The 27,394-nt window shown below is 45.4% G+C and overlaps 1 protein-coding gene across 1 annotated transcript in view; it reads left to right on the forward strand.

Moving 5' to 3' along the window:
• The window catches only part of LOC140486095 (uncharacterized), a 58,862-nt gene extending 33,331 nt beyond the window's left edge, over nucleotides 1-25,531 (forward strand). Inside the window, exons 5-9 of the mRNA XM_072584753.1 lie at nucleotides 128-226; nucleotides 3,141-3,168; nucleotides 10,046-10,086; nucleotides 17,305-17,342; nucleotides 23,549-25,531. Of these exons, the coding sequence (XP_072440854.1) occupies nucleotides 128-226; nucleotides 3,141-3,168; nucleotides 10,046-10,086; nucleotides 17,305-17,342; nucleotides 23,549-23,686 (344 nt within the window). The 3' untranslated portion in view covers nucleotides 23,687-25,531. The remainder of the gene's footprint in view (nucleotides 1-127; nucleotides 227-3,140; nucleotides 3,169-10,045; nucleotides 10,087-17,304; nucleotides 17,343-23,548) is intronic.
• The last annotated feature ends 1,863 nt before the right edge of the window (nucleotides 25,532-27,394 follow it).

Here is a 27,394-nt window from a genome sequence, read left to right on the forward strand (position 1 = left end):
GACTGCCAGATGTAATCAACAATTTCAAATTTAATTTATAGCTCTGTCTCTTTCAACACAAAGTGCTGACATTGCCGAGCTGGTGTCCTGTTATTTCATTAACCATGCATTTTCTCAATGCTATTAGTGTTCAGGAATGTCTGGGCAAAAGTTGGCTTGGTTGTAGGAGGAGTTGTGTTGATCCTCATTGTAATCGCAATGCTGTGGTACATCTGCAAAAAGAGAGGTGAGTACAATCATACTAAGATCAACTTTACTGAGCACAATCATTGCAATTAATAACATTGCCAAACAACATTACTGTGCTAATAAGGCATTCCTCAGGGAAAACACATGGGAACATAGCATCCTCCTGAAATCCTTGTAGTATTCAGGGCAGATTTGTTAAGTCACTACGATGTTTTGGAAATTAATGTATTTAATTACAGATGCCAAGTGAGTAATAACATCGTTGCTACAAAACAAAATTCTGTTAAAACAGACTGTACAGACAAAACTCAGCCAGTTTTTCAATCAGCTGTTTCCCCATGACATAGAACACAGAGCATTACAGCGCAGTACAGGCCCCGTGGCCCTCGATGTTGTAACCGATCTGTAAAACCAATCTGAAGTCCATCTATCCTACTCTATTCCATTAAAGTTGGCAAGTCTACTACTGTTGCAGGCAGTGCGTTCCATGCCCCTACTACTCTCTGAGTAAAGAATCTAACTCTGACATCTGTCCTATATCTATCACCCCTCAGTTTAAAGCTATGTCCCCTCATGCTAGCCATCACCATCCGAGGAAAAAGGCTCTCAATGTCCACCCTATCTAAACTCCTGATTAACTTATATACCTCAATTCAGTCACATCTCAACCTTCTTGTACAGCTGCAGCATGACCTTGTGGCTCCAAAACTCGATCCCAGTACCAATAAAAGCTAACACACCATATGCCTTCTATCAACTTGGGTGGCAATTTTCAGGGATCTGTGTACATGGACACTGAGGTCTCTCTGCTCATCCACACTACCAAGAATCTCACCATTAGCCCAGTACTCTTTATTCCTGTTGGTTCTTCCCAAGTGAATCACCTCACACTTTTCTGCATTGACCTCCATTTGCCACCTCTCAGCCAAGCTCTGCGGCTTAACTATGTCCCTCCGTAGAATGCAACAGCCTTTAGCACTATCCACAACTCCACCGACCTTAGTATCATCTGCAAATTTACTAACCCATCCTTCTACGGCCTCATCTAAGTCATTTATAAAAATGATAAACAGCAGTGGCCCCAAAACAGATGGCATTAATTCCTTCCATGACGTTGAACTGTCCAGATAATGTTGACATTTTTTTAAGGGTTTATACATTCTGAATGCAGCCCAGCTGCTTTTGTACTCATTATATTTTTAGAAAAGAAATCCAAAAGGATGTAATAACACTGGGAGAATGTATAGAGGGAGGATGTTACCTTGGGCACTGGAGAGTTTCAGTGACGGAGAGAGGTTGGACAGTCTCTTAGAGGAGAAGAGATTGACAGGGTGACATGATTGAAATGTATGAAGTAATGAGTGGCATAGGAAAGGGTAGACCTGAAGAAACTTCTCTTTGATCAATGGCCACCAGGGTTGGGGAGGCGGGGCTGGGGGAACATAGATTGAAGGCAAGGCAGGAGGTTCAGAGTGAATGTGAGGAAAAACGTTTTCACCCAGATGGTGGTGAGAAATCTAGAACTCACTGCCTGGAAGGGTAGAAGAGGCATAACCCTTACACACTGAAGAAGTGTTTAGATGTGCACTTGCAATGGCTCTGGGGCCAAGGACTGAGAAAATGGGATTAGAGAACACTGAAGTGGTTGATTTTGATCAGCACAGAGTTGATATTACTTTATGAAGCCATGTCTCTCTATGACTCTCTCCATCTCTGTATGACTCTATATATCTCTCCGTGACTCTGTTTCTCTCTATCTCTCTGTGTAGCTCTGTATGTCTCTATGAAACTGCTTCAGTATCTATGGAAATCTCTCTATCACTCTTTAACTCTGAGACTTTCTATCACTTTCAATAACTCTCTATGTCTTTATAATTCACTGTTACTAAATAATTTTCTATGACGCTATCTCTCTCTCTATCACTCCCTACCACTATTTCTATCACTCTATGACTCTCTATGACACTATATCACACTCTATGACTTTCTCTATCATTCTTAATCACTCTCTATCATCCTCCATCACTTTATGATACTTCATTACTCTTTATAACTCTCTAGGACTTTCTCTGACTGTTATTCTGCTGTATCTCTCTCCATCTCTCTCTATGACTCTCACTCACTCTCTATGACTCTATTACCCTCTGTGACTCTGAGACTTTCTAACTCTCTATAATGTGATTTCAAATGGACTCCTTTATATTAAACTGACCATGAAGAATCCCACACGCCTAAGGATTCTAAAGTTAAAGGGATAAGAATAAAAGGGAACCTGAGGGGCAACTTTTAGAAAAAGGACAGCATGGTGGCTCAGTTGGTTAGCACTGCTGAATCACAGCGCTAGGGTCCTGGGTTCAATTCTCACCTCCGGCAACCGTCTGTGTGGAGTTTGCATGTTCTCCCCATGTTCTCTGCGTGGGTTTTCTCAGGGTGCTCTGGTTTCCTCCCACAATCCAAAGATGTGCAGGTCAGGTGGATTGGCCATGCTAAACAGCCCTTAGTCTCAGGTGCATTAGTCAGAGGGAGATGGGTATGGGTGGATTGATCTTCGGAGAGTCGGTGTGGACTGGTTGGGCTGAATGGCCTTGTTGTAGGCACTCTAATCAAATCTAAGGACATTTGTGGGCAGAATCATCCTTCCGAAATTCACCATCTCTTGCTCAGAGTCAGTGAGATTCAGAGCATTGCAAAAGGCCCTTCAACCCATCAAATCTGTGCTGGTCAAAGACAACCACCTCATTATTTGCTAATCCTATTACCCAACACTTGGCCCATGGCCTTGGAATCACACGTTCATATTGAAATCCTTTTTCAATATGAGGGTTTCTACTTCTCCCAGCCCTTACAGGCAGAGACTTTCAGATCCCACTGGGTGGGAAGGTTTCTTCAGAATTGAAGGGTGTGTTATTTCACATTTGCACTAACCTTGCTACCAACTTCCTATCTTGCAGCCGAGTCCCAGAGGAGACACAATGCAAGGTAAGAAAGATTTACTTGTATTACGAAAAGCTCAAGCTGCTGACTTGACCTTTGCCAACACACGTGCCTGGGAATTTCAGGGTGTGGAATTGTCTTTGAAGTCTGAAATCAGGGGAGGTGGATGGATGGTTATTTAGTTCCAGATCTTATTGCATACGGAAAGCTCTTCGTTTGATGTTGAAATCTCAAGCAATCAGAAGTGACATTTCAAAAGTCAAGTGCACATTTTCATAAATGCGTACATTCTCGATTAGAGGGAGGCAAAGCTATATGTATCGTAAGCTTTCAAATGTTAAAAGCTTACAGATAGTACAGGATCTAGTTGAAAGTTGAAACCGTGTCTCAGACGCCAATGAATATTTGTCCTCTCTGCCATTGTGTTAGTTGACAGCCTGAAACATAAGCAATCAAATGGAGGTTAACACCATGCCTGGCCTGTTCCCTGCAGCTTTTGGAATTTGCTCCTTCCTCCCACCATAAAAGAGCAGGAGGAAGCCATTCAGCCCCTCAGGCGTCTGTTCTCCCATTCCATACAATTGTGGCTGATCCCACCTCGGCCTCAACTTCACTTTCCTGCCCCAGCTCCCTTTAACCTGTCACTGATTTTTAAAACAATCTGCCTGTCTCCACCTTTAATTCATTCAACATCTCAACATCCACCACAATCGGTGGGGAAGGTTGGGGGAGGAGGTGACTTTCCCACAGATTCACATCCACACCCCCTTTGAGAGAAATCGTTCCTGCTCACCTCTGTTTTCAATCTGTCCCACCTCTTTAATCCTGAAATGATTACCTTTAGTTCTACATTGCCCCACAAGAGATAATATCCTCTACCCAACTACTTTGTCAATTGCCTCCCCCATCCACCTCCCTCAAGCATATTTTGTCCCTCAATTAGATATCATCTCATTCTTATAAACACCAGAGAGTACAAGCCAAAACTGATCAATGTTGGACTCGTCGGTCCAATTTGTCCATGCCGACCAGATACCATAAATTAATCTAGTTCCATTTGCCAGCATTTGGCTCATATCTCTCCCAACCCTTTTTATTCATAAACGCATCCAGATGCCTTTTAAATGTTGCAATTGTACCAGCCTCCCCCACTTCCTCTGGCAGCTCATTCCACACACGCACCACTATCTGCGGGGAAAAGTTGCCCCTCAGGTGCCTTTTAAATCCTTCCCCTCTCACCTTAAACCCATGGCCTGTAGTTTTGAACTCACCTACCCTCGGGAAAAGACCTTGGCTAGTCACCTTATTTGTGCCCCTTATGGTTTTATAAACCTCTATAAGGTGACCTCTCAGCCCACTACAGTCCAGAGGAAAAACTTTCAGCCTCTCCAGTCTCTCCTCATAAACTTCCCGTCTCGGGAACATCTTAGAGTCAATGAGTCACACAGCATGAATGTAGACCCTTTGATCCAACTCTTCCATGCTGATGTGACATTCCAATCTGACCTAGTGCATTTACCAGCATTTCGCCCATATCTCTCTACCTGTATCTTTTAAACATTTCCCCCCTCTCACCTTCAACCCAGGCCCCCTAATTTTGGCCTCCCCTTACTCTGGGAAAAAACCTTGACTATTCACGCTATCTATACGCTGTATGATTTGATAAATGCCCGTAAGGTCAGCACTCAGCCCTGAAGATGTCTAGGGAAAAGAGTCCCAGCCTATTCAGCCACTCCCTATAAGTCAAGCCCTCCATTCTCTTCGTTACCTTTTCCACCTGTGATGTCACTTGCAAGGAATTATGGTCTCTCTGTTTGATAACACTGTGAGGGACCTGCCACTAACTATGTAAGTCCTGCCCTGATTTGTCTGACAAAATTGCAACACATCACATTTATCTAAATTAAACTCCATTCGCTCCTCCTTGGCCCATTAGCCCAGCTGATCAGATCCTGGTGCGGTTTTAGATAGTGCATATACCGCTAATTTTGAAAAAAATCTGAGCTTATACAACTTCATTTTGTAGAATTGAACGGGGAAGGCAATGTCTGAGTGGTATTATCAACAGACTCTGAATGTCCAAGCTCAGATAAATATTCTGGGGACCTGGGCTCCAACGAGGATAGGTAGAATTTGAATTTAATTAAAAAATGGGATAAGGTTTCAATGGTGGCCTATACCGACTCCAGGGAAAGCCCGTTGAGGTTATTAATGTCTTCATGGGAGGGAAATCTACCTGGTCTGGCTGCCATGTGATCCCAGACCCTACAGCTATGTCCAAGAAGCAGGAGAATCGATGTTTCGGGCATAAGCCCTTCTTCAGGAATGAGGAAAGTGTGTCCAGCAGGCTAAGATAAAAGGTAGGGAGGAGGGACTTGGGGAGGGGTGTTGGGAATGCGATAGGTGGAAGGAGGTTAAGGTGAGGGTGATAGGCCGGAGAGAGGGTGGGGGTGGAGAGGTCGGGAAGAAGATTGCAGGTCAAGAAGGTGGTGCTGAGTCCGAGGGTTGGGACTGAGATAAGGTGGGGGGAGGGGAACTGAGGAAGCTGGAGAAATCTGCATTCATCCCTTGTGGTTGGAGGGTTCCTAGGCAGAAGATGAGGCGCTCTGCCTCCAGGTGTCATGTTGCCATGGTCTGGCGATGGAGGAAGCCAAGGACCTGCATGTCCTTGGCAGAGTGGAAGGGGGAGTTAAAGTGTTCAGCCACGGGGCGGTTGGTGCGGGTGTCCCAGAGGTGTTCTCTGAAACGTTCCTCAAGTAGGCGGCCTGTCTCCCCAATATAGAGGAGACCACATCGGGTGCAGCGGATGCAGTAAATGATGTGTGTGGAGATGCAGGTGAATTTGTGATGGATATGGAAGGATCCCTTGGGGCCTTGGAGGGAAGTGAGGGGGGGAAACGTGTGGGCGCAAGTTCTGCATTTCTTGCAGTTGCATGGGAAGATGCCGGGAGTGGAGGTTGGGTTGGTGGGGGGTGTGGACCTGACGAGGGAATCGCGGAGGGAGTGGTCCTTCCAGAACGCTTATAGGGGAGGGGAGGGAAATATATCCTTGGTGGTGGGGTCTGTCTGGAGGTGGAGAAATGGCAAAGGATGATACGATATATCTGCAGGTTGGTGGGGTGGTAGGTGAGGACCAGTGGGGTTCTGTCCTGGTGGTGATTGGAGGGGCGGGGTTCAAGGGCGGAGGAGTGGGAAGTGGAGGAGATGCGGTGGAGAGCATCGTCGACCATGTCTGAGGGGAAATTGCGGTCTTTGAAGAGGAGGCCATCTGGGTTGTTCGGTATTGGAATTGGTCCTCTTCCGCAGCTACACTAGCACCACCCCCCACCTTTTCCTCCGCTACATCGATGACTGTATCAGCGCTACCTCGTGCTCCCACGAGGAGGTTGAACAGTTCATCCACTTTACTAACACCTTCCACCCCAACCTCAAATTTACCTTGTACCGTCTCAGACTCCTCCATCCCCTTCCTAGACCTCTCAATTTCTATCTCGGGCGACCGACTCAACACGGACATTTTCTATAAATCAACCAACTCCCACAGCTAACTAGATTACACCTCCTCCCACCCTGCCCCCTGTAAAAATGCCATTGCATATTCCCAATTCCTTCGCCTCCGCTGCATCTGCTCCCAGGAGGACCAATTCCAATACCGAACAACCCAGATGGCCTCCTTCTTCAAAGACCACAATTTCCCCTCAGACGTGGTCGACGATGCTCTCCACCGCTTCCTGCTCCTCCGCCCTTGAACCCCGCCCCTCCAATCGCCACCAGGACAGAACCCCACTGGTCCTCACCTATCACCCCACCAACCTCCAGATACATTGTATCATCCTTTGTCATTTCTCCACCTCCAGACAGACCCCACCACCAAGATATATTTCCCTCCCCTCCCCTATCAGCATTCCGGAAGGACCACTCCCTCCGCGACTCCCTCGTCAAGTCCACACCCCCTACCAACCCAACCTCCACTCCCGGCACCTTCCCGTGCAACCGCAAGAAATTCAGAACTTGCACCCACACCTCCCCTCTCACTTCCCTCCAAGGCCCCAAGGGATCCTTCCATATCCGCCACAAATTTACCTGCACTTCCACTCACATCATTTACTGCATCCGCTGCACCTGATTTGGCTTCCTCTACATTGGGGATACAGGCAGTCTGCTTGCAGAACGTTTCAGAGAACATCTCTGGGACACCCGCACCAACCAACCCAACTGCCCAGTGGCCGAACACTTCAATGCCCCCTCCCATTCCGCCAAGGACATGCAGGTCCTTGGCCTCGTCCATTGCCAGACCATGGCAACATAATGCCTAGAAGAAGAGCGCCTCATCTTCTGCCTAGGAACACTCCAACCACAAGGGATGAATGCAGATTTCTCCAGCTTTCTCATTTCCCCTCCCCCCACCTTTTCTCAGTCCCAACCCTCGGATTCAGCACCGCCTTCTTGACCTGCAATCTTCTTCCTGACCTCTCCGCCCCCATCCCCTCTCCAGCCTATCACCCTCACCTTAACCTCCTTCAACCTATCGCATTCCCAACACCCCTCCCCCAAGTCCCTCCTCCCTTCCTTTTATCTTAACCTGCTTGGCACACCCTCCTCATTCCTGAAGAAGGGCTCATGCCTGAAACGTCAATTCTCCTGCTCCTTGGATGCTGCCTGACCTGTTGCGCTTTTCCAGCAACACATTTTTCAGCTCTGATCTCCAGCATCTGCAGTCCTCACTTTCTCCTGCAGCAATGTGGTTGATTCTTCACTGCCCTCTGGGGCAATTAGGCACGAACAATAAATGCTGCATCCGGCCCGGCACCATTCACATCCCGTCTGTAAGGAAAACCATGAATGGTGCAGTCACACAGATAGACAGACATGCACACACAGACACAGACACACACACACCCCCTCCAATGAATTGTAGAAGATGGAATTGTATCGTTACTGAAGAGGCCACATTGCCCATTCGCTCTGCAGAGACAAATTTGCACTGTCCCACAATCGGCCCATAGCCTTGAACACCATGAGACATAAGTGCTCCACTACATAGTTTTTTTTAACTGTGAGGTTTCCTGCCTCAGCTTCCCTCCCAAGGTAATTTCATTGCAATAAACGGAGCCAGGCTTGATTAAAAGACTTAACCTTGTGAGACCATGACAATGAGTGAGTGAATTTTGAAAGGAATCCTGGGAAGGCTAGCTGTTTTGCACCTTGTAGTGGACCAAGTTCCCATGTCCATGTTTGCTGATGACTCCAGCATAGTGTAGCACAGGGAGCAGCACAGTGTAAAGACAACAATCTCTTCCTCAACATCAGCAAAATGAAGGAGCTGGTCTTCCACTTCAGGAAGTGGACTGGTGGACATTCTCCTGTCTGTGTCAATGAGGCGAAGGTGGAGGTTATAGAGTCATAGAGTCATAGAGATGTACAGCATGGAAACAGACCCTTCAGTCCAATCCAACCATGCTGACCAGACATCCCAACCAATCTAATCCCACCTGCTGGCCCATATCCCTCCAACCCCTTCCTATTCATATACACATCCAAATGCCTTTTAAGTGTTGCAATTGTACCAGCCTCCACCACTTCCTCTGGCAGCTCATTCAATACCTGTACCATCCTCTGTGTGAAAAGGTTGCCCCGTAGGTCTCTTTTATATCTTTCCCCTCTCACCCTAAACCTATGCCCTCTAGTTCTGGACTCCCCGACCCCAGGGAAAATCCTTTGCCTATTTACCCTCTCCATGCCCCTCATAATTTTGTAAACCTCCATAAGGTCACCCTGCAGCCTCAGATGCTCCAGGGAAAACAGCTCCAGCCTGTTCAGCCTCTCTCTATAGCTCAAATCCTCCAACCCTGGCAACATCCTTGTAAATCTTTTCTGAACCCTTTCAAGTTTCAAGGTCCTAGGTGTAAATATTGCCAGGTCCATCCAGGTAAATGCTATAGTCGAGAAAGCATGTATCTATTTCATCAGAAAGTGAAAGAAATTTGGGATGCGCACAATGACACTTACCAATATTTATAGATGCACCATAGAAAGCATCCTATCCCAATGCACCACAGCTCGATATGGCCATTACTGTGCCCATGACCGCAAGAAATTACTGAGGGTTGTGAATGCAGCCCAGTCAATCAAGAACATCAGCTTTTCTACCATTGACTCCAACTACAGTTCCTGCTGCCTCGGGAAAGTAGCCAACAGAATCAAGGACCTCTCCTGCCTCGATTATACTCTTACATTATTTACAGGGTAGAAACAGGCCCTTCGGCCCAACAAGTCCACACCGCCCCGCCGAAGCGCGACCCACCCAGAGCCATTCCCCTACATTTACCCCTTCACCTAACACTACGGGCAATTTAGCACGGCCAATTCACCTGACCTGCACATCTTTAGACTGTGGGAGGAAACCGGAGCATCCGGACGAAAACCCACACAGACGCGGGGAGAATGTGCAAACTCCACACAGAGTTGCCTGAGGCAGGAATTGAACCCAGGTTTCTGGCGCTGTGAGGCAGCAGTGCTAGCCACCCACTCTCTCCCATCTTCTCCCATCGGGCAGAAGGTACAAAAGTTTTAGGACATGTATGAACAAATTCAAGAACAGCTTCATCCCTGTTATTATCAGACTTTTGAACAGATCTCTTGTATGTTCAAGTTGATCTTTCTCTGTGCCTTCTCTGCTGCTATAACATTTTGCTATATCTTGCATTTTTTTCGATTACCCTGATGTACTTGTGTAAGGTATGATTTGTCTGGTTAGTGCACAAAACAATACTTCTCATGGTATGTCAGTACATTTGACAATAATTAAATCAAATCAAACTTTCAAAAGAATGTCTAGATGTATTCTTGCCCAGGCACAAGCAATTTTCAGCTTGTAAATCCTTTATAGCAAACTTAACATGGGATTTTTTTTTTCATTTAGTTCCAATCTCTGGACTGCGTTTGACAACAATATCGACAATTGTAAGTTCATCAACTTGCCGAAGATAAATTTGTGGTGGGTGGTAAGAATTTGAGAAACCCCTTATAAATTTTACAGACCGCTTTGTTAATGTTCTCATTTTGCTGCCCATATTATTAATATATTCAAAGATTATGAGGGGGACAGGTAAAGTAGATCGAAAGAAACATTTCCCACTTAATGGAGGGATCAGTAATGGTGGGGAGGGGTAGAATGAAAAGATGGAAGGAGCAAAAAGTTTCGAGGTGATGTGAGGGAAAAGTTATCACTCCGAAGGTAGAGGGAAATCTGGAACTCACCTGCCTCTAAGGGTGATAGAAGCAGAAACCCTCATCAAATCGAGGAAGGATTAGGTGGGCACTTGTGATGCCAAGGCCATTGGGTTAAGTGTCAGGGAAACAGGTTTAGAGAATAATGAGGTGGGTTTTTTTTTGACTGGTGCAGACTCCATGGGATTTTTTTCTATGCTGCATACCCTAATAACACTCATCATAGAAGCATTTTGATTATTAAGGTGGAAAATTTGGAGGCATGACCTTTGAAATGCATAGTATTATTGGGTCAAAGGGAGCTAATGCTACTTAAAATGTACCAGTCAGTTTCCAGTAAAGGATATTGGTGAATGTAGATAATTACCAATGAAGTATAACATGGGAAAATGTGCAGTTGTTCATTTGGGAAGGTAGAACATAAGAATAGTATTGTTTAAAGGGAGGAAAACCACAAGAATCTGCAACACAAAGGAACTTGGGTTGGACTTGTGCTCAAAAAACACAGCAAGCAAGCTCACAGGAGCAGCAGGTACTCAGGAAAGGCCGATGGAATGTTGGCCCTTCTTTCAAGGGTCTAGGAATGCAGGGGTAGGGAAGTTGTACTGCAACTGATGTCAACTCTGCATTTAAAAGTCTTGAAAGTTTCTACAGAACAGCTCAGGAGCTAGTAGAAGTCAATGTAATTTACAGAACTTTGCAAATATCCATCTTTGGCAGAAAGGAGTGTGCTCACTTTGCATCATGTACAATCTCACCACCAGAGGACAAACGTTACTCATGTGTTTAATACGACACCACACACTTCGGGCAAAGCCCCAACGTATTATGTACACCCATGCGCTTGGCGGAAGCTAGTTAGCATCCAGAAGAAATAGCCATCCAATCCCCGGACTCATTGATGTTCACAGCACAGATGGGGGCCATTGGGCCCATTCTGTTCCGTGCTGGCCAACAAAGATCTGATTGCACTAATCCCATGTCTCAGCTCTTGACCCACAACTCAAGTGCGAATCTAAAACCTGCTTAAATATGGGGAGAGATTCTAAATCTGTCACCCTTCAGTTCCAGACCAACACCTTCTGCCTCCTGCCTCTCAGCCAGTTTTCGATCCATGGGTTGCTTTCCTGTGGATCCCATTGGCTTTTATTTTTCTAGTCAGAGTGCCATGCGGAGCTTTAGCAAGAGGCCACACATCAAGTGCATCAATATTCCTCATTATCATTCAAGAAATCTGCTTGAAATGAACAAATTCAACTACCTTCACAAATCCAATGCTGCATAGTGTACAGCTCCACGAGTAATGAGTGAAGTAGAAAGAAAATCAAGCAATTTTTTTCTGAAGAGCTGGGGAATCTTGGGCACTATCAATAGTACGAATCGAGGTTAGTATCATTATAGAATCCACACAGTGTGGAAGCAGGCCATTCGGCCCATCAAGTCCACATCACCCCCCCCCCCCAATAGAGCATCTTGCCCAGACCCACCCTGCTCCTGTAACCCTGCATTTCCCATGGCTAATCCACCCTAGCCTGCACCCTCCTGGACACTATGGGAAATTTAGCACAGCCAATCCACCTAACCTGCACATCTTTAGACTGTGAGGAAACTGGAGTACTCAGAGGAAACCCATGCAGACATGAAAATAATGTGCACACTCCCTACAGACAGCCAGCTGTGGCTGGAAGTGAAACCGGATCCCTGGTGATGTGAGGCAACACTGCTAACCACTGAGCCACTCTGCCACACATCAATCTCCCTGCTGTTTGTGCTAATTTTTGCTGCACTAATTAGTAACTGGGTTTCCCTTGCCTTATAACCATGTTTAGAAGGAAGACCACAAGACATAGGAGCAAACATTAGGCCATTCAGCCCATCGAGTCTGCTCTGCCATTCAATCATGGCTGACAAGTTTCTCAACCCCATTCTCCCACTTCCTCCCTGTAACCCTTGATCCCCTTGATAATCTAGAACCTAACTATCTCAGTCTTAAATACACTCAATGGCCTGGTCTCCTCAGCCTTCTGTGGCAATGAATTCACGACTCTCTGGGTGAAAGAGTTTCTCATTATCTCCGTTCCAAAAGGTCTTCCCCTTATCCTAAGGTTGTGCCCTCAGGTCCTAGTTTGTCCGACCAGTAGAAACATCTTCCCAACTTCCACTCTGTTCAGGCCACTCAGTATTCTGTAAGTTTTAATTAGATACCCCCTCATTCTTCTAAATACCATCCAGTATAGACTCAGGCTCCTCAAACGTTCCTCATATGTTAAGCTTTTCATTCCTGGGATCATTCTAGTGAACCTCCTCTGAACACGCTCCAGGGCCAGTACATCCTCCCTGAGATATGGGGCCCAAATTTATACATAGTACTCTAAATGTGTTCTGTGCAGAGCCTCAGAAGTAATTAGGTACCCTGAGGGGGTATCTAATTAAAACTTACAGAATACTGAGTGGCCTGAACAGAGTGGAAGTTGCGAAGATGTTTCTACTGGTCGGACAAACTAGGACCTGAGGGCACAACCTTAGAATAAGGGGAAGACCTTTTGGCACGGAGATAATGATTTTATATCAAGTCCTCTCAAAATAAATGCCATCATTGTATTTGTCTTCCTAATCTGCAAGTTTACCTTCAGAGGATCCTGGACTGAAACTCCCAAGTCTCTTTGCCCTTCAGATTTATGAGTTTTCTCCCCATTGAGACAATAGTCCATCTTCTATTCTTCCTATCAAAGTGCATGACCTCACACTTTCCCACATCGTACTCCATCTGCCACTTCTTTACCCACTCTCCTAACCTCTCCAAATCCTTCTACAGCCCCCCACCTCCTCAATGCTACCTGTCCCTCTATCTGGCTTTGTATTGTCTGCAAACCGAGCCAGAATGCTCTCAATTCCTTCATCTAGATTGTTACTGTATAAAGTGGAAAGTTGTCCCAACACTGAGCCTTGCAGAACACCACTTGTGGTGCCATCCTGAGAAGGACCCTTTTATCCCCACTCTCTGCTTTCTGCCAGGCAGGCAGACTTCTATCCAGGCTAGCACCTTGTCTCTGACACCAGGGGCCCTTATATTATTCAGTAGCCTCCGATGTAGCACCTTGGCAAAGGCCTTCTTGAAGTCCAGGCAGGCAACGTCCATTGGCTCTCCTTGGTCTAACCTGCTCATTACATTCTCAAAGAATTCTAGCAGATTTGTCAAGCAATGATGAAACCATGCTGACTTTACCCAATTTTACCCTACACTTCCAAGTATTCAGAAATCTCATTCTTCACAATGGATTCCAGGATCCTACCCACCACAGAGGTTAGGCTAATTAACCTGTAATTTTCCCTTCTTTACCATACTCCCTTTTTAAACAGGCATGTCATGTCAGCGATTTTCCAGTCCTTTGTGGCCCTTCCTGATTCTAGTGATTCCTGAAAGATCACCATTAACACCTCTACTACCTCTTCAGTTATCTCTCTTAGAGCTCTGTGGTGTAGTCCATCAAGTTTCAGTAATTTATCCACCTTCCAGCCATTCAGTTTTTCCAGCAAATTCTCCTTGGTGATGGTCATCATACTCAGCTCTGCCCCCTCACTCCCTTGAATTTTTGGGATATTACTCGTGTCTTCCACCTTAAGACTGATGTGAATTATTCATCTATCACCTATTTCCTTGTTCCCCACTACTTTCTCTCCAGGATCGTTTTCCAGCCGACCAACATCCACTTTTGCCTCTCTTTTTCCCTTGAAATATCTAAATAAACTCTTACACTCTTCCTTTATATTACTGGTTACCTTACCCTCATATTTAATCTTCTCCCTCCTTATTTCTTTGATTGTTGCCCTCTGTTGGTCTTTGTAAGCTTCCCAATTCTCTGGTTTCCCGCTGCCTTTCGCCACATTAAATGCTTTCCCTTTTGTTTTTATGCTATCCCTGACTACCCTAGTCAGCCATGGTTGCCTCATCTTCCCTGTAACATGTCTCTTTTCCCTCAGGATGAATCTTTGTCTCCTGAATTATCCCAGAAACCCCTGCCATTGTTGTTCCACTGTCCTCCCGGAATGGCTTCTCTCCCAGTCAATTCTACCCAGCTCCTCCCTCATGCCTCTGTAGATGCCTTTATTCAGCTGTAATGCCGTTATCCCTGATTCTATCTTCCCCCTTCCAAATTGCAGAGTAAATTCAATCATGTTATGATCACTGCCTCCGAAGGGTTCCTTCACCTTAAGCTCCTTCAACAAGTCTGCCTTATTGCACAGCACTAAATCCAGTATTGCCTGTTTTCCCGTGGGCTCCACCACAAGCTGCTCCAAAAAGCCATCTCGTAGATATTCCACAAATTCCTTTTCTTGCAATCCACGACCAACCTGATTTTCCCAGTCCACCTGCATATTGAAATTCCCCATGATCACTGCCTTTCCTACACATCTTTTCTATCTCCCAGTGTATCTTGTGCCCCAGCTCCTGACTACTGTACATAACTCAAACTATGCATTTTTGAACCTTTGGAGTTCCTCAATTCGACCCACACAGATTCTACACCATCTGACCCTACTTCATTTCTTACTATTGATTTAATTTCTTACTGATAAGGCAACCCCCACACCCTCTGCCCACCTGCCTATCTTTTTGACAGGATGTATATCATTGGGTATTCAGCTCCTAGTCATGATCCCCTTACAGCCATGTCTCTGTGATGCCCAGCATGTCCTGCCTGCCAATTTTGATCTGTGCCACAAGCTCATTTACCTTGTTCCTTATACTGTGTGCATTCAGATATAACATCTTCGGTCTTGTATTAACCAACTCTCTTCTCATTGTGATTCATTAGTGCAGTGTACTTGAAGTTTGATTGCTAACAGTTTCCAAACACTGTTGTATTTGTGTCAGTGCTGGAGATTTCAATAACCTCCCCTGATGTCTGCACTCTTACCCCTTCAGGTTTTCTAATTTCCCCTATAACCCAACCCCACCCCACCACCATTTAATTTAAAGCCCTGCCTACAGCCCTAGTTATGCAATTTACTAGAACTCTGATCCCCGCCTGGTTCAGATGGAGACCATTGGAATAGGTCCCTTCTTCCCCAGTATTGGTGCCAGCGTCCCATGAGTTCAATCCCATTTCTTTTACACCAATCTTTGAGCTATGTATTTACCTGCTTAATCTTGCTGACCCTGTGCCAATTAGCCCGTGGCTCAAGTAATAATCCAGAGATTATTGCCTTTTTGGTTTCGCTTTCTAATTGAACTCCGAGCTGTTCATATTCCCTCAGAAGAACCTCTGCCCGAGATCATTGGTACCTTTGTGGAGCATGACCACTGGATCTTTACAGTTCTCTGCAAGTGGAGTCACAGGTAGACAGGGCAGTGAAGGAGGCTTTTGGTCCACTGGCTTTCATCAGTCAGGGCATTGAGTATAGAAGTTGGTGCAGTTATGTTACAGTTGTACAGGATGTTGGTGAGGTTGCAGCTGGAGTGTTGTGTTCAGTTTGAGTCACCTTGTTAGAGGAAGGATGTTATTAAACTGGAAAGAGTGAAGAAGAAATTTACAAGGATGTTGCCTGAATTCAATGGTCTGAGTTATAGAGGGAGGTTGGACAAGCTGAGACATTTTTCTTTAGAGTGTCGGAGACTGGGGGACTTGGGGGGGGGGAGGTGCTTACAGTGGTGTATAAGATCATGAGAGGCATGGATAGAATGAATGTACTCAGTCTTTTCCCCAAGTTTGGGTATTTGAAGATGAGAGAGCATCAGTTTAAGGTTGGGGGGAAAGAATAAAAGGGAACCTGAGGGGCAACATTCTTACACATATGGAATGGTGGTATTGCATATAGAATGAGCTACCTGTGGAAATGGTTGAGGCAGGTACAATTTAAAAGGCATTTAGACAAATACACGATCGGAAAGGATTAGAAGGATATGGGCCAAGTGCAGGGAAATGGGGTTAGCATGGATGGACATTTTGGTCGGCATGGACCAGTTTGGGCCAAAGTGTCTGTCTCATGCTGTGGGACTCTATGGCTCTATGACTCCATTAACCCTCCCACTCCATGTTCCTGTGCAGCCCAAATGAGATATACCGAACCCGAGCACCAGGCAGGCAACACAACCTTCAGGACTCTCGATCCTGGTGATGGAGAACAGTGTCTATGCCTCTAATTGCAATGCCATTTCTCTTCCCTCCCCCCACTTGAGTGGCTCCTTGCACCACAGTACTACAGTCAGTTGGCACAATTGTTCATACTTAATGAGTGCACAATGGTTTAATAGTGGATGACCCAATCCCACAGTAAAGAAAATATCAAATTTCCCAGAATATCTTCAAGAAAGTTCAAACTTGACTGTATTTTCAACAAACATGTGACACCAAAAATGTCATGTTCACTTTGGCTCTCTTCTGGGAACAGAGAAATTAAGGTCAAGTGTAAGCTGTCCAAAACTTCCAGTATGCTCCACCTATTCAATGGGATCATGGCTGGTCATCTGAGTCAGTGCCCTGTTCCCTGCTTTCTCCCTTTAGGCCCAAAGAACTCCATCCAACTCCATCTTGAACAACATTCGATGTTTTGGCCTTGACCACAACGAATGTCCCAGGTTCTCACTCCCTGGGTGAAGACATTTCTCCTCATCTCAGTCCTCCCCCAACTACTTAAACTGTGACCCTCAGTCCTCCATTCCTTCGCGGTCATTGGAAACATCCTTCTGTTTGAGAAACAGGCAATCGAGAAAGGTTTTATGTGTTTCAGGATCGTGCAATTAATGACTGCTGCTTGTTTCCATTGCCAGGGTCTCCCATTGCCTTAAGTGTCAACTCCAACTGCTTTTCTGTCCAGTAGAGGGCATGACACCCTTATACATTGAAGGACAGGTTTCCATAAAAAGAATTACAATAAAAAGATTGTACAAGTTTCTCATCATTAATCCTTTGCCTGATGAAACTAACTGATACAAACTTTTCTCTGCAGATGAAGGGATGAAGAGACGCACCTTAACACTTTCACGAGTAAGTATCGTCCATCTGTATTCAGCTTTGGGGGCACAGTTGAAACTTTCTTTCTGGTCAGTTTGGATATGGATGACTTCCAAAAGAAAGGCATTTTGATCTCAAGCAGAAAGACCCCATTGTAACTACCGTATTCTTTTATGTGTAAAAAAAGCTGCTCTCAACCAAAGATATAGTTCATTATGGCGATATATTTTAAAATAAAGTGCACCCATAGGCAACATTCCAACCCATGTTTCATTAGGTATTTAACACGACCCATATCAGAATAGGGAGAGGGTGCAGAGGTCTTGGATGGGGTGAGTAGCCAGGGTCTTTATCTTAAGATTTGGGGTGCCCAAAACTAAAGAGTATAGGTTTAAGTTTAGAGAGGAAAGATTCGAAAAGGACCTGAGGGGTAACGCAGAGGGTGGTGCATGTCTGGAATGAGCTGCTAAAGGAAGGTACAATTATTTCATTTAAAAGGCATTTGGATGGGCACATGCATGTTGTTGTTGTGTTGTCATAGTCTTACCAGACCATAGGAGATGCTCTCTCATTAGAGAGAGGTGATTGGTGATGATTTAACCTGAAGGCCACCAGACCTCAGATGAGGGAAGATACCAAGAAGGAGAGTCCTTCGTGTCACGTCAAATTAGTGAGGGTAATCAAACCTATGTTGTTGGTATTACACTGCTTTGTAAACCAGCAATCCAGCCAACTGAGCTAAACTAATTCCCTGGGTACATGAATTGGAAGGGTTTAAAGGGATATGGGCCAAATGCTGGCAAAAATGGGACTAGATCAGATTGTATGTCTGGTCTGCACAGATGAGTTGACTCGAAGGGTTTGTTTTCATGCTGCTCCAGTTGTACAGTAGTGTAACTGCATCTGGAGTACTGTATTGTACTGCTCACTGTCCTCACAGAATGACGTTAATATGTTGAAAGTGGTTCAGAGAAAATTTACCAGAATAATCCCTGGAATGAGCAAATTGCCTCATGAGGAAAAGACTAAACTGGGTAAGTGCTGTATCTTCTGGAGTTTTGGAGATTCAGAGGGGACTGAAGTGAAACAGATAAGATCCTGAAGTGGGGGGTCTGACTGAGTCGATGTGGAGAGTATGTTTCCTCTTGTGGGAGAATCTAAAACTGGGTTCAGTCACTGTTTCAAAATAAGGGAGTACCCATTTAAAACAGAGTTCGGGGATAGATTTCTCTCTCTCCCTGTCAGAAGGTTCTGAGTCTTTGGAATTCCCTTCATGTGAATAGAGTGGGCACAGAAGCTTGCAATATTTTTAAGGCAGAGGGAGATAGATTTTTGATTCCCAAGGGAATAATTATTGAGGGGGGGGGGGAACATTTGCAGGAATGTAGAGTTGAGGTCAAAATCAGATCAGCTGCAATCTTGTTGAATGGGGAGCCGAGGGGCCAGTATTTGTTTGTTGCTCATTTATTTGTATTCCAATTCTGGAATTCTGTAGTTTAATCTAATTTTTGCAGAGTGGCAGGGCAATTAATACCACAATTTGAATTTCGCAATCATCCAGTTGAATGTTTCATAGAATTAGGTGCATATTGAGGATATCACCATCCTTCTTCCAACTCCCTCACTAAACAATATTGGTTGCATTTCTGAATCATCCTGCTCAACAATTCCAGTCTGAGGGTCACTTCTCCCATTATTAAGGTATATGCACAAACATGATCCTCACAGATTATAATACAAACTGTCCGTAATCACACACAACAGAAACACACAAGTATAATTTCTCTCTCTCTCTCTCTCTCAACACACACACACACTCTCTCTGTCTCTCAATATACACACACGCACACACACACACAAAACAGGTATAATCTCACACAAGCACACACACAGACAGGCAGACACATAAACATATATACACACACACAAAACAGGTATAATCTCACACAAGCACTCAGGTGGATACACACACACACACACACACACAAAACAGGTATCACCTCATACAAGCACACACACAGACAGGCAGACACACATACAATCTCACATGTAAACACACACAGCTCACAAGTACAACCTCACACACACACAAAGACACACATGGATAGCATTAGGGGAGGTGACAGGCTGGTGGTGTTATTGCTAGACTGTTAATCCAAAAACCCAGATAATGTTCTGGGGATCCAGGTTCAAATCCCACCATGGCAGATGGCAAAATTTGAATTCAATTTTTAAAAAGCTGGGATTAAGAGCCTAATGATGACCATGAATCCATTGTCAATTGTTGGTTCACTAATGTCCCTTTGGGAAGGAAACTGCCATCCATACCTGGTCTGACCTACATGTGACTCCAGACCCACAGTAATTTGGTTGACACTTTACTGCCCTCTGAGCAGTTAGGGATTGGCAATAAATGCTCACCTAGCCAGTGACGCCCTCAACCCATGAATGAATTAACAAACTAAAATACATAGACACACAGACACACACTGGTATAATCTCACACACAAGCACACTCAGACATAGGTAGAATATCACACGCAAATATACACACAGAGGTATAAATTCTCACACATACACACAGATCTAATCTCAGACACATAGATGTAAACTCACAGAAAAACACATACACATAGATATATTTTCACACACAGACACACAAATGTATAATTGCACACACAGCACACAGTATGGTCGCACGCGAACACACATGCACAGGTGTAACCTCACACACATACACAGGTATAAACACACACACACACACACACCAGAAAGGTATCATCTCACATTAAAACACATACAGGTATCCCAGATATTGCCTGGATTAGAGGGTATGAGTTATAAGGAGAGGCTGGACAGATGTAGGTAGTTTTCCCTGGAGCGGCGGAGGTTGAGGGGAGACCAGACAGCATTTTGTAAAATTATTGAGGCAGAGATAGGTTTGACAGTCAGAATCTTTTTCTCAAAGTTGAAGTGTCTGATACTGGGGGGGATTCATTTAAGGTGATAGAGGGAAAGTTCAAAGGAGATGTGAGACGTGAGCCTTTTGCAGCGAGTTATGGGTGCCTGAAACACGCTGCCAAGGTTGTGGTGGGCCAGATACGATAGGGAAGTCGAAGGAGCTTTTGGAGAAGCACATGAATAAGCAAAGAATGGAGGGATTTGGACTATATGCAGGCATCATGGTCAGCACAAGATCATAGGCCAAAGGGCCTGTTTCTGTGCTGTACTGTACTGTGTTCTATGTGTAATCTCACACTCACATGCATGCTTACTCACACACACGTTCACACACACGCAGACACACACAAAACACACAGGTATAACCTCATGCAAAAACATACATGGCACACGGTTCTGGGCAGTCAATTATAAAAAGGATATGATTAAACTAGAAAAAGTGCAGAAAAGATTTACTTGAATACTATCTGGACTTCAAAGTTTGAGTTATAAGAAGAGGTTGGGTAGGCTGGAAGGTTTTGCCTTGGAGCGTAGGAGACTGAGGAAGCCCTTATAGAGTTCAATAAAATCATGAGAGGCAGATATAAGGTTAATAGCCAAACTGAGTGGCATGCATAATCTCACATACACACACAGATACACAACACACAGGTAAAGTCTCACACAAACACACACACAAAATATAAGTATAATCACATGCACAATCACACAACACTCAGGTATAATCTCACACACAAACCCACAACGCACACAATCTTGTACACAAACACACATACACACATATCAGTTCACATGCAAACATACACTCAACGCACATATATAATCTTATGTACAGACACACAGGTATAATCTCTCACACAAACACACACTCACAGGTATAAACTCATACAGAAATACGCACACCCACACAAACTTGTAAACAAGCACAAATGCACTCAATACACAATACTCAATATACTCAATACTCAATATAATCTCACACACAAACACACATTTACACTCACATGCCTGCTATTTCACACATAGATATCATGTCACACACACACACACACACACACACACACACACACACACACAGTACTTGCCTTTATTCAACCAGACTAGTTTAACAGCAAAGAGGCAATGCTGAAACTGTATAAAATGTCAGATAGGCCACACACCTAGAGTATTGTGTGCAGTTCTGGAATCCACATTCCCGGGGGAGATGTGGTAGCACTGGGACATGGTGCCAAAAGGGATTTCCCAGGATGTTGCCTAGGGGCTGAAAAGTTTCAGTGACAGAGAGAGATTGGACAATCTGGGGTTGTTCTCCTTAAAGCAGAGTAGATTGAGGTGGGATATGACTGAGATATAAAAAATGATGAGGGGCATAGATAAAGTAGACAGAAAAAAACCTCCCCCCTTGATGGGGGGATTAGTGACTGGGGTGGGGGGGCATAGATTGAAGGTAACCGCAGGACGTTTCGAGGGAATGTGAGGAAACGTCCTTTCACACAGAAGGTGGTGGGAAATCTGGAACTTGTTGCCCATAAAGGGTGGAAGAGGCACACAGCCTGGAGTTTGGTGACCAGTGGTGTCTCTCAGGGGACGGTTCTGGGACCTTTGCTCTTTGTGATTTTTATAAATGACTCAGATGGGTTAGTAAGTTTGCTAATAACATGAAAGTTGGTGGATTTGTGGATAATGTGGGGGGCTGTTTAATGTTGCAATGGGACATTGACATGATACAGAGCTGGGCTGAGAAGTGGCAGCTGGAGTCCAACCTGGAAAAGTGTAAGGTGATTCACTTGGGAAGGTTGAATTTGAATGTAGATTATAGGGTTAAAGGCAGGATTCTTGGCAGTGTAGAGGTACAGAGGGATCTTGGGGTCCACTTCCATAGATTCTTCAAAGTTGCCACCCAAGTTGACGGGATTGTTATGAAGGCGTATGGTGAGTTGGCTTTCATTAGCAGGGGGATTGAGTTTAAGAGCCGCAAGGTTATTGGTGCAGTTCTATAAAGCCCTGGTTAGACCACACTTGGAGTATTGTGTTCAGTTCTGGTCACCTCATTATAGGAAAGAAGTGGAAGCTTTCGAGAGGGTGTAGAGGAGATTTACCAGGATGCTGCCTGGACTGGAGGGCAGGTCTTAAGAAAAAAGGTTGAGGGAGCTAGGGTTTTTCTCACTGGAGTGAAGAAGGATGAGACGGGACTTGATAGAGGTGTACAAGATGTTGAGAGGCATAAATAGAGTGGATAGCCAGAGACTTTTTCCCATGGCAGAAATGTCTATCACGAGGGGGGCGTAATTTTAAGGTAATTGGAGGAAGGTTTAGGGGAGATCTCAGAGGTAGTTTCTTTACACAGAGTGGTGGGTGTGTGGAGAGTCCAGCAGTGGTAGAAGAGTCAGATACATTAGGAATATTTAAGCAACTCTCGGATAGGATGTATTCACACACACACACTCGCATACACACACACACACATTCACTCACACATGTATACACAAACTCTCATACACACACATGTCTGCACACACTCACATACACACTCACTCACAGTCACATGCAAACTCACATATGCACTCCCACACACAGATACACACACACTCAATATGCACACACAGACTCAGTGCGTGTATGTGAGTATGTGTATCTATCACATATCGTGTCATACTCTCTCACACTCACACTATTACATTATCATGCATACACTATCACATGCACATACTGACACATGCACATGCACAGACTAAAACACACACACTCACACACATAAACAAACCAGAACGCTCACAAATTCAGAGACATAGATAAACACAACTGCTCCACAATTTTTAAAATTCATTTATGTGACATGGCCTTTGCTGGCTGGGCCCAGCATTTATTAACCCATCCCTAGTTGCCCCCTTGAGAAGCTGGAGGTGAGTTGCCTTCTTGAACTGCTGCAGTCCACCTTTTGCAGATAGACCCAGAATGCCCTTATGGAGGGAATTCCAGGATTTTGACCCAGTGGCACTGAAGGAACGGCTGATATATTCCCAAGTCAAGCTGGTGAGTGGCACGAAGTTGAACTTGCAGGGGGTGGTGTTCCCATGTATCTGCTGCCCTTTTCCTTCGAAATGGAAGTGGTTTGGATGCTGCTGTCTTTGGAAGGAGCTTTAGCAAACATTTGTAGTGCATCTGGTACACATTGCTAATTGTTGCAATCAGGGAAAAATGAGAATAATAGTTAGCGCAGAGCGCAGTTCATGGATTTTGAACCAGTGACATAAGATGATCTACATGATTATGCACAGGGTCTGGATCTGAGGAGTCAAGGAGATGGAGAAACTGGCTATTCGGCAAGCCATAGCACTGAATTTTTGACTGATATGCAGCTTAGTCCTAGAGGATCACAGAAGAAACCTTTCTTCGTTACATTCCGAGAACAGTGACTTGCAAGGACAGCGCCAAAAGAAGCTGATGACACACACGGATGTCAGAAAAAGTACCACACACCAACGTAGAGAAGCAGAGACACATTGCAATTGGAGTCAACTCTCTCCGGTTGTCTGCTCACTGAATTTTGGTGAACACTTTTTATCTTGTGCAGTGAATATTGACGTTTAATTTTGCCAGTGATGGCGGTCGACATTTTCCCCAGCCCATCCCGGATGATATTCTGTCCAACATTAATGTTCCAAGAAGTGTTCAATTGAAGGTGTGAAAGCTGCTGGTAATTTAGATTAGATTCCCTCCAGGGTGGAAACAGGCCCTTCGGCCCAACAAGTCCACACTGATCCTCCGAAGAGTAACCCAGCCAGACCCATTCCCCTACCCTATATTTATTCCTGACTAATGCACCTAACAGGGTAAAAACAATGACTGCAGATGCTGGAAACCAGATTCTGGATTAGTGGTGCTGGAAGAGCACAGTAGTTCAGGCAGCATCCAAGGAGCTTCGAAATCGACGTTTCGGGCAAAAGCCCTTCATCAAGAATAAAGGCTCACCTCACACTACAGGCAATTTAGCATGGCCAATTCACCTGACCTGCACATCTTTGGACAGTGGGAGGAAACCAGAGCACCTGGAGGAAACCCACACAGATATGGGGAGAACATGCAAACTCCGCATAGACAGTCGCCCGAGGCTGGAATCGAAATCGAGTCCCTGACACTATCAAGTAGCAGTGCTAACCACTGAGCCACCCCAATAGTCAACTACAGGAGTGCACAGTGCAGGTTGCCCATTGTCTGTTCAAGTTTAATCAAGATCAAATCACTACTAACCCCTTTGCTGGATATAGATCGTTGGTTAATGTCAATTAACAAAATCCATGAAGTACAATGTTGCTAGTATATCATGGTACAACCCAGCCTTATTAAGGGGGCACAGTGGCTCAATGGTTAGCCCAGATGCCACACCACACCAGGGACCCACGTTTGAATCCTGCGTCAATTGCCTATCTGTGTGGAGTTGGCACATTCTCATTGTGTCTGCGTGGATATCTGTCTGGGGGGTTCCAGTTTCCTCCCACAGTCCAAAAATGTGCAGGTTAGGTTGAATGCTAAATTGCCCAAAGTATGCAGGTTAAGTGGGTTAGCCATGATAATAATCCCATGTGGGGTTACTGGGCTGGGCAGGATGCTCTTCCGGAAGTCAGTGCAGAGTCAATGGGTTGAATGGCCTCTTTTTGATTTGGTTTATTTTTGTCACGTGTATCTAAATACAGAGAAAAATATTGTTTGCATGCTATCTACAAATCATATCTTACATAACAACATCAAGGTAACAGAACAGAATGCAGTTTTGGTGTTACATCTACAGAGAAGTTACAGAGAAAGACCAATTCAAATATATGCACGATCTGTTCAAAAGTGTGATAACAGTAGGGAAGAAGCTCTACTTGAATCTGTTGGGACATGTTTTCAAAGTTTTGTATTTTCTGTCCGATGGAAGAGGATGGCAGAGTGTAAAACTGAGGTGAGAAGGGTCCTTGATTATGTTGGCTACTTTCCCCAGGGCAGCGGGAAATATAGGTGGAAGGCTGGTTTGCGTGATGAACTGTGCCGTGTTCACAACTCTCTATGATTTCACGCAGTCTTGTGCAGAGTAGTTGCCAACTCAGCTATGATACATCCACATAGGATACTTTCTATAAATTATCTATGAAAACTGGTCAGAGTCCTTGTGGATGTGCTGAATTTCCTTAGCCTTCTGAGGAACTGGAGGCATTGTTGAGCTTTCGACTCTATAGGGATTGCAGGCTATTTCTCCAGGGTGGAGGGATGATTGCTGAAAGTGTGTTGCTGGAAAAGCGCAGCAGGTCAGGCAGCATCCAAGGAGCAGGAGAATCGACGTTTCAGGCATGAGCCCTTCTTCAGGAATGAGGAAAGTGTGTCCAGCAGGCTAAGATAAAAGGTCGTATGGAGGGACTTGGGGGAAGGGCGTTGGAAATGCGATAGGTGGAAGGAGGTCAAGGTGAGGGTGGTCTCTTCCACTTCCCGCTCCTCCGCCCTTGAGCCCCGCCCCTCCAACCGCCACCAGGACAGAACTCCACTGGTCCTCACCTACCACCCCACCAACCTCCATGTACAGCTGTCATTTCCGCCACCTCCAAACGGACCCCACCACCAGGGATATATTTCCCTTCCCTCCGCTATCAGCATTCCAAAAAGACCACTCCCTCCACGACTCTCTCGTCAGGTCCACACCCCCCACCAACCCAACCTCCACTCCCGGCACCTTCCCCGGCAACCGCAAGAAATGCAAAACTTGAGCCCACACCTCCCCCCTTACTTCCGTCCAAGGCCCCAAGGGATACTTCCATATCTGCCACAAATTCACCTGCACCTCCACACACATCATCTATTGCATCCGCTGCACCCGATGTGGCCTCCACTATATTGGGGAGACAGGCCACCTACTTGCGGAATGTTTCAGAGAACACCTCTGGGACACCCAGACCAACCAACCCAACCACCCCGTGGCTGAACACTTCAACTCCCCCTCCCACTCCACCAAGAACATGCAGGTCCTTGGACTCCTCCATCGCCAGACCATAGCAACACGACAGTTGGAGGAAGAGCGCCTCATCTTCTGCCTAGGAACCCTCCAACCACAAGGGATGAACTCAGATTTCTCCAGTTTCCTCATTTCCCCCCCCCCCCCCACCTTGTCTCAGTCAAATCCCTCGAACTCAGCATCGCCTTCCTAACCTGCAATCTTCTTTTAGATTAGATTAGATTATTTACAGTGTGGAAACAGGCCCTTCGGCCCAACAAGTCCACACCACCCCGCCGAAGCGCAACCCACCCATGCCCCTATATCTACCCCTTACCTAACACTATGGGCAATTTAGCATGGCCAATTCACCTGACCTGCACATCTTTGGACTGTGGGAGGAAACCGGAGCACCCGGAGGAAACCCACGCAGACACGGGGAGAATGTGCAAACTCCACACAGTCAGTCGCCTGAGGCAGGAATTGAACCCGGGTCTCTGGCGCTGTGAGGCAGCAGTGCTAACCACCGTGCCACCGTGCTGCCCCTGACCTCTTCCTGACCTCTCCGCCCCCACCCCACTCCGGCCTATCACCCTCACCTTGACCTCCTTCCACCTATCACATTTCCAACGCCCCTCCCCCAAGTCCCTCCTCCCTACCTTTTATCTTAGCCTGCTGGACACACTTTCCTCATTCCTGAAGAAGGGCTTATGCCCAAAACATCAATTCTCCTGTTCCTTGGATGCTGCCTGACCTGCTGCGCTTTTCCAGCAACACATTTTCAGCTCTGATCTCCAGCATCTGCAGTCCTCACTTTCTCCTGGAGGGATGATTGACCAGGGGGCATTGACTGAAGGTAAGGGGCAGGAGCTTTAGTGGGGATGTGAGGTAAAACATTTTTCACTCAGAGGGGTGAGTGGAATCTGGAGCTCACTGCCTGTAAGGGTGGGAGAGGCAGAAATCCTCACCGCCTTGAAGAAGAACCATATACACTCGAGTAATAGTCAAAAATTTTAAATACCTTTAATTTCATGGGGTCAAGTATTACACGGGCACTACTTTTGAGGGGCTGAAATTCATACCCGTCAAAATTCATACCATGTTATTAGCAGAAGCCCAACTGAACTCTAAAAGAAAATAGGGAAAAAAGAATTGTGGT

This window comes from Chiloscyllium punctatum, chromosome 15, assembly GCF_047496795.1.
Source record: "Chiloscyllium punctatum isolate Juve2018m chromosome 15, sChiPun1.3, whole genome shotgun sequence".
Taxonomy (NCBI): Eukaryota; Metazoa; Chordata; class Chondrichthyes; order Orectolobiformes; family Hemiscylliidae; genus Chiloscyllium; species Chiloscyllium punctatum.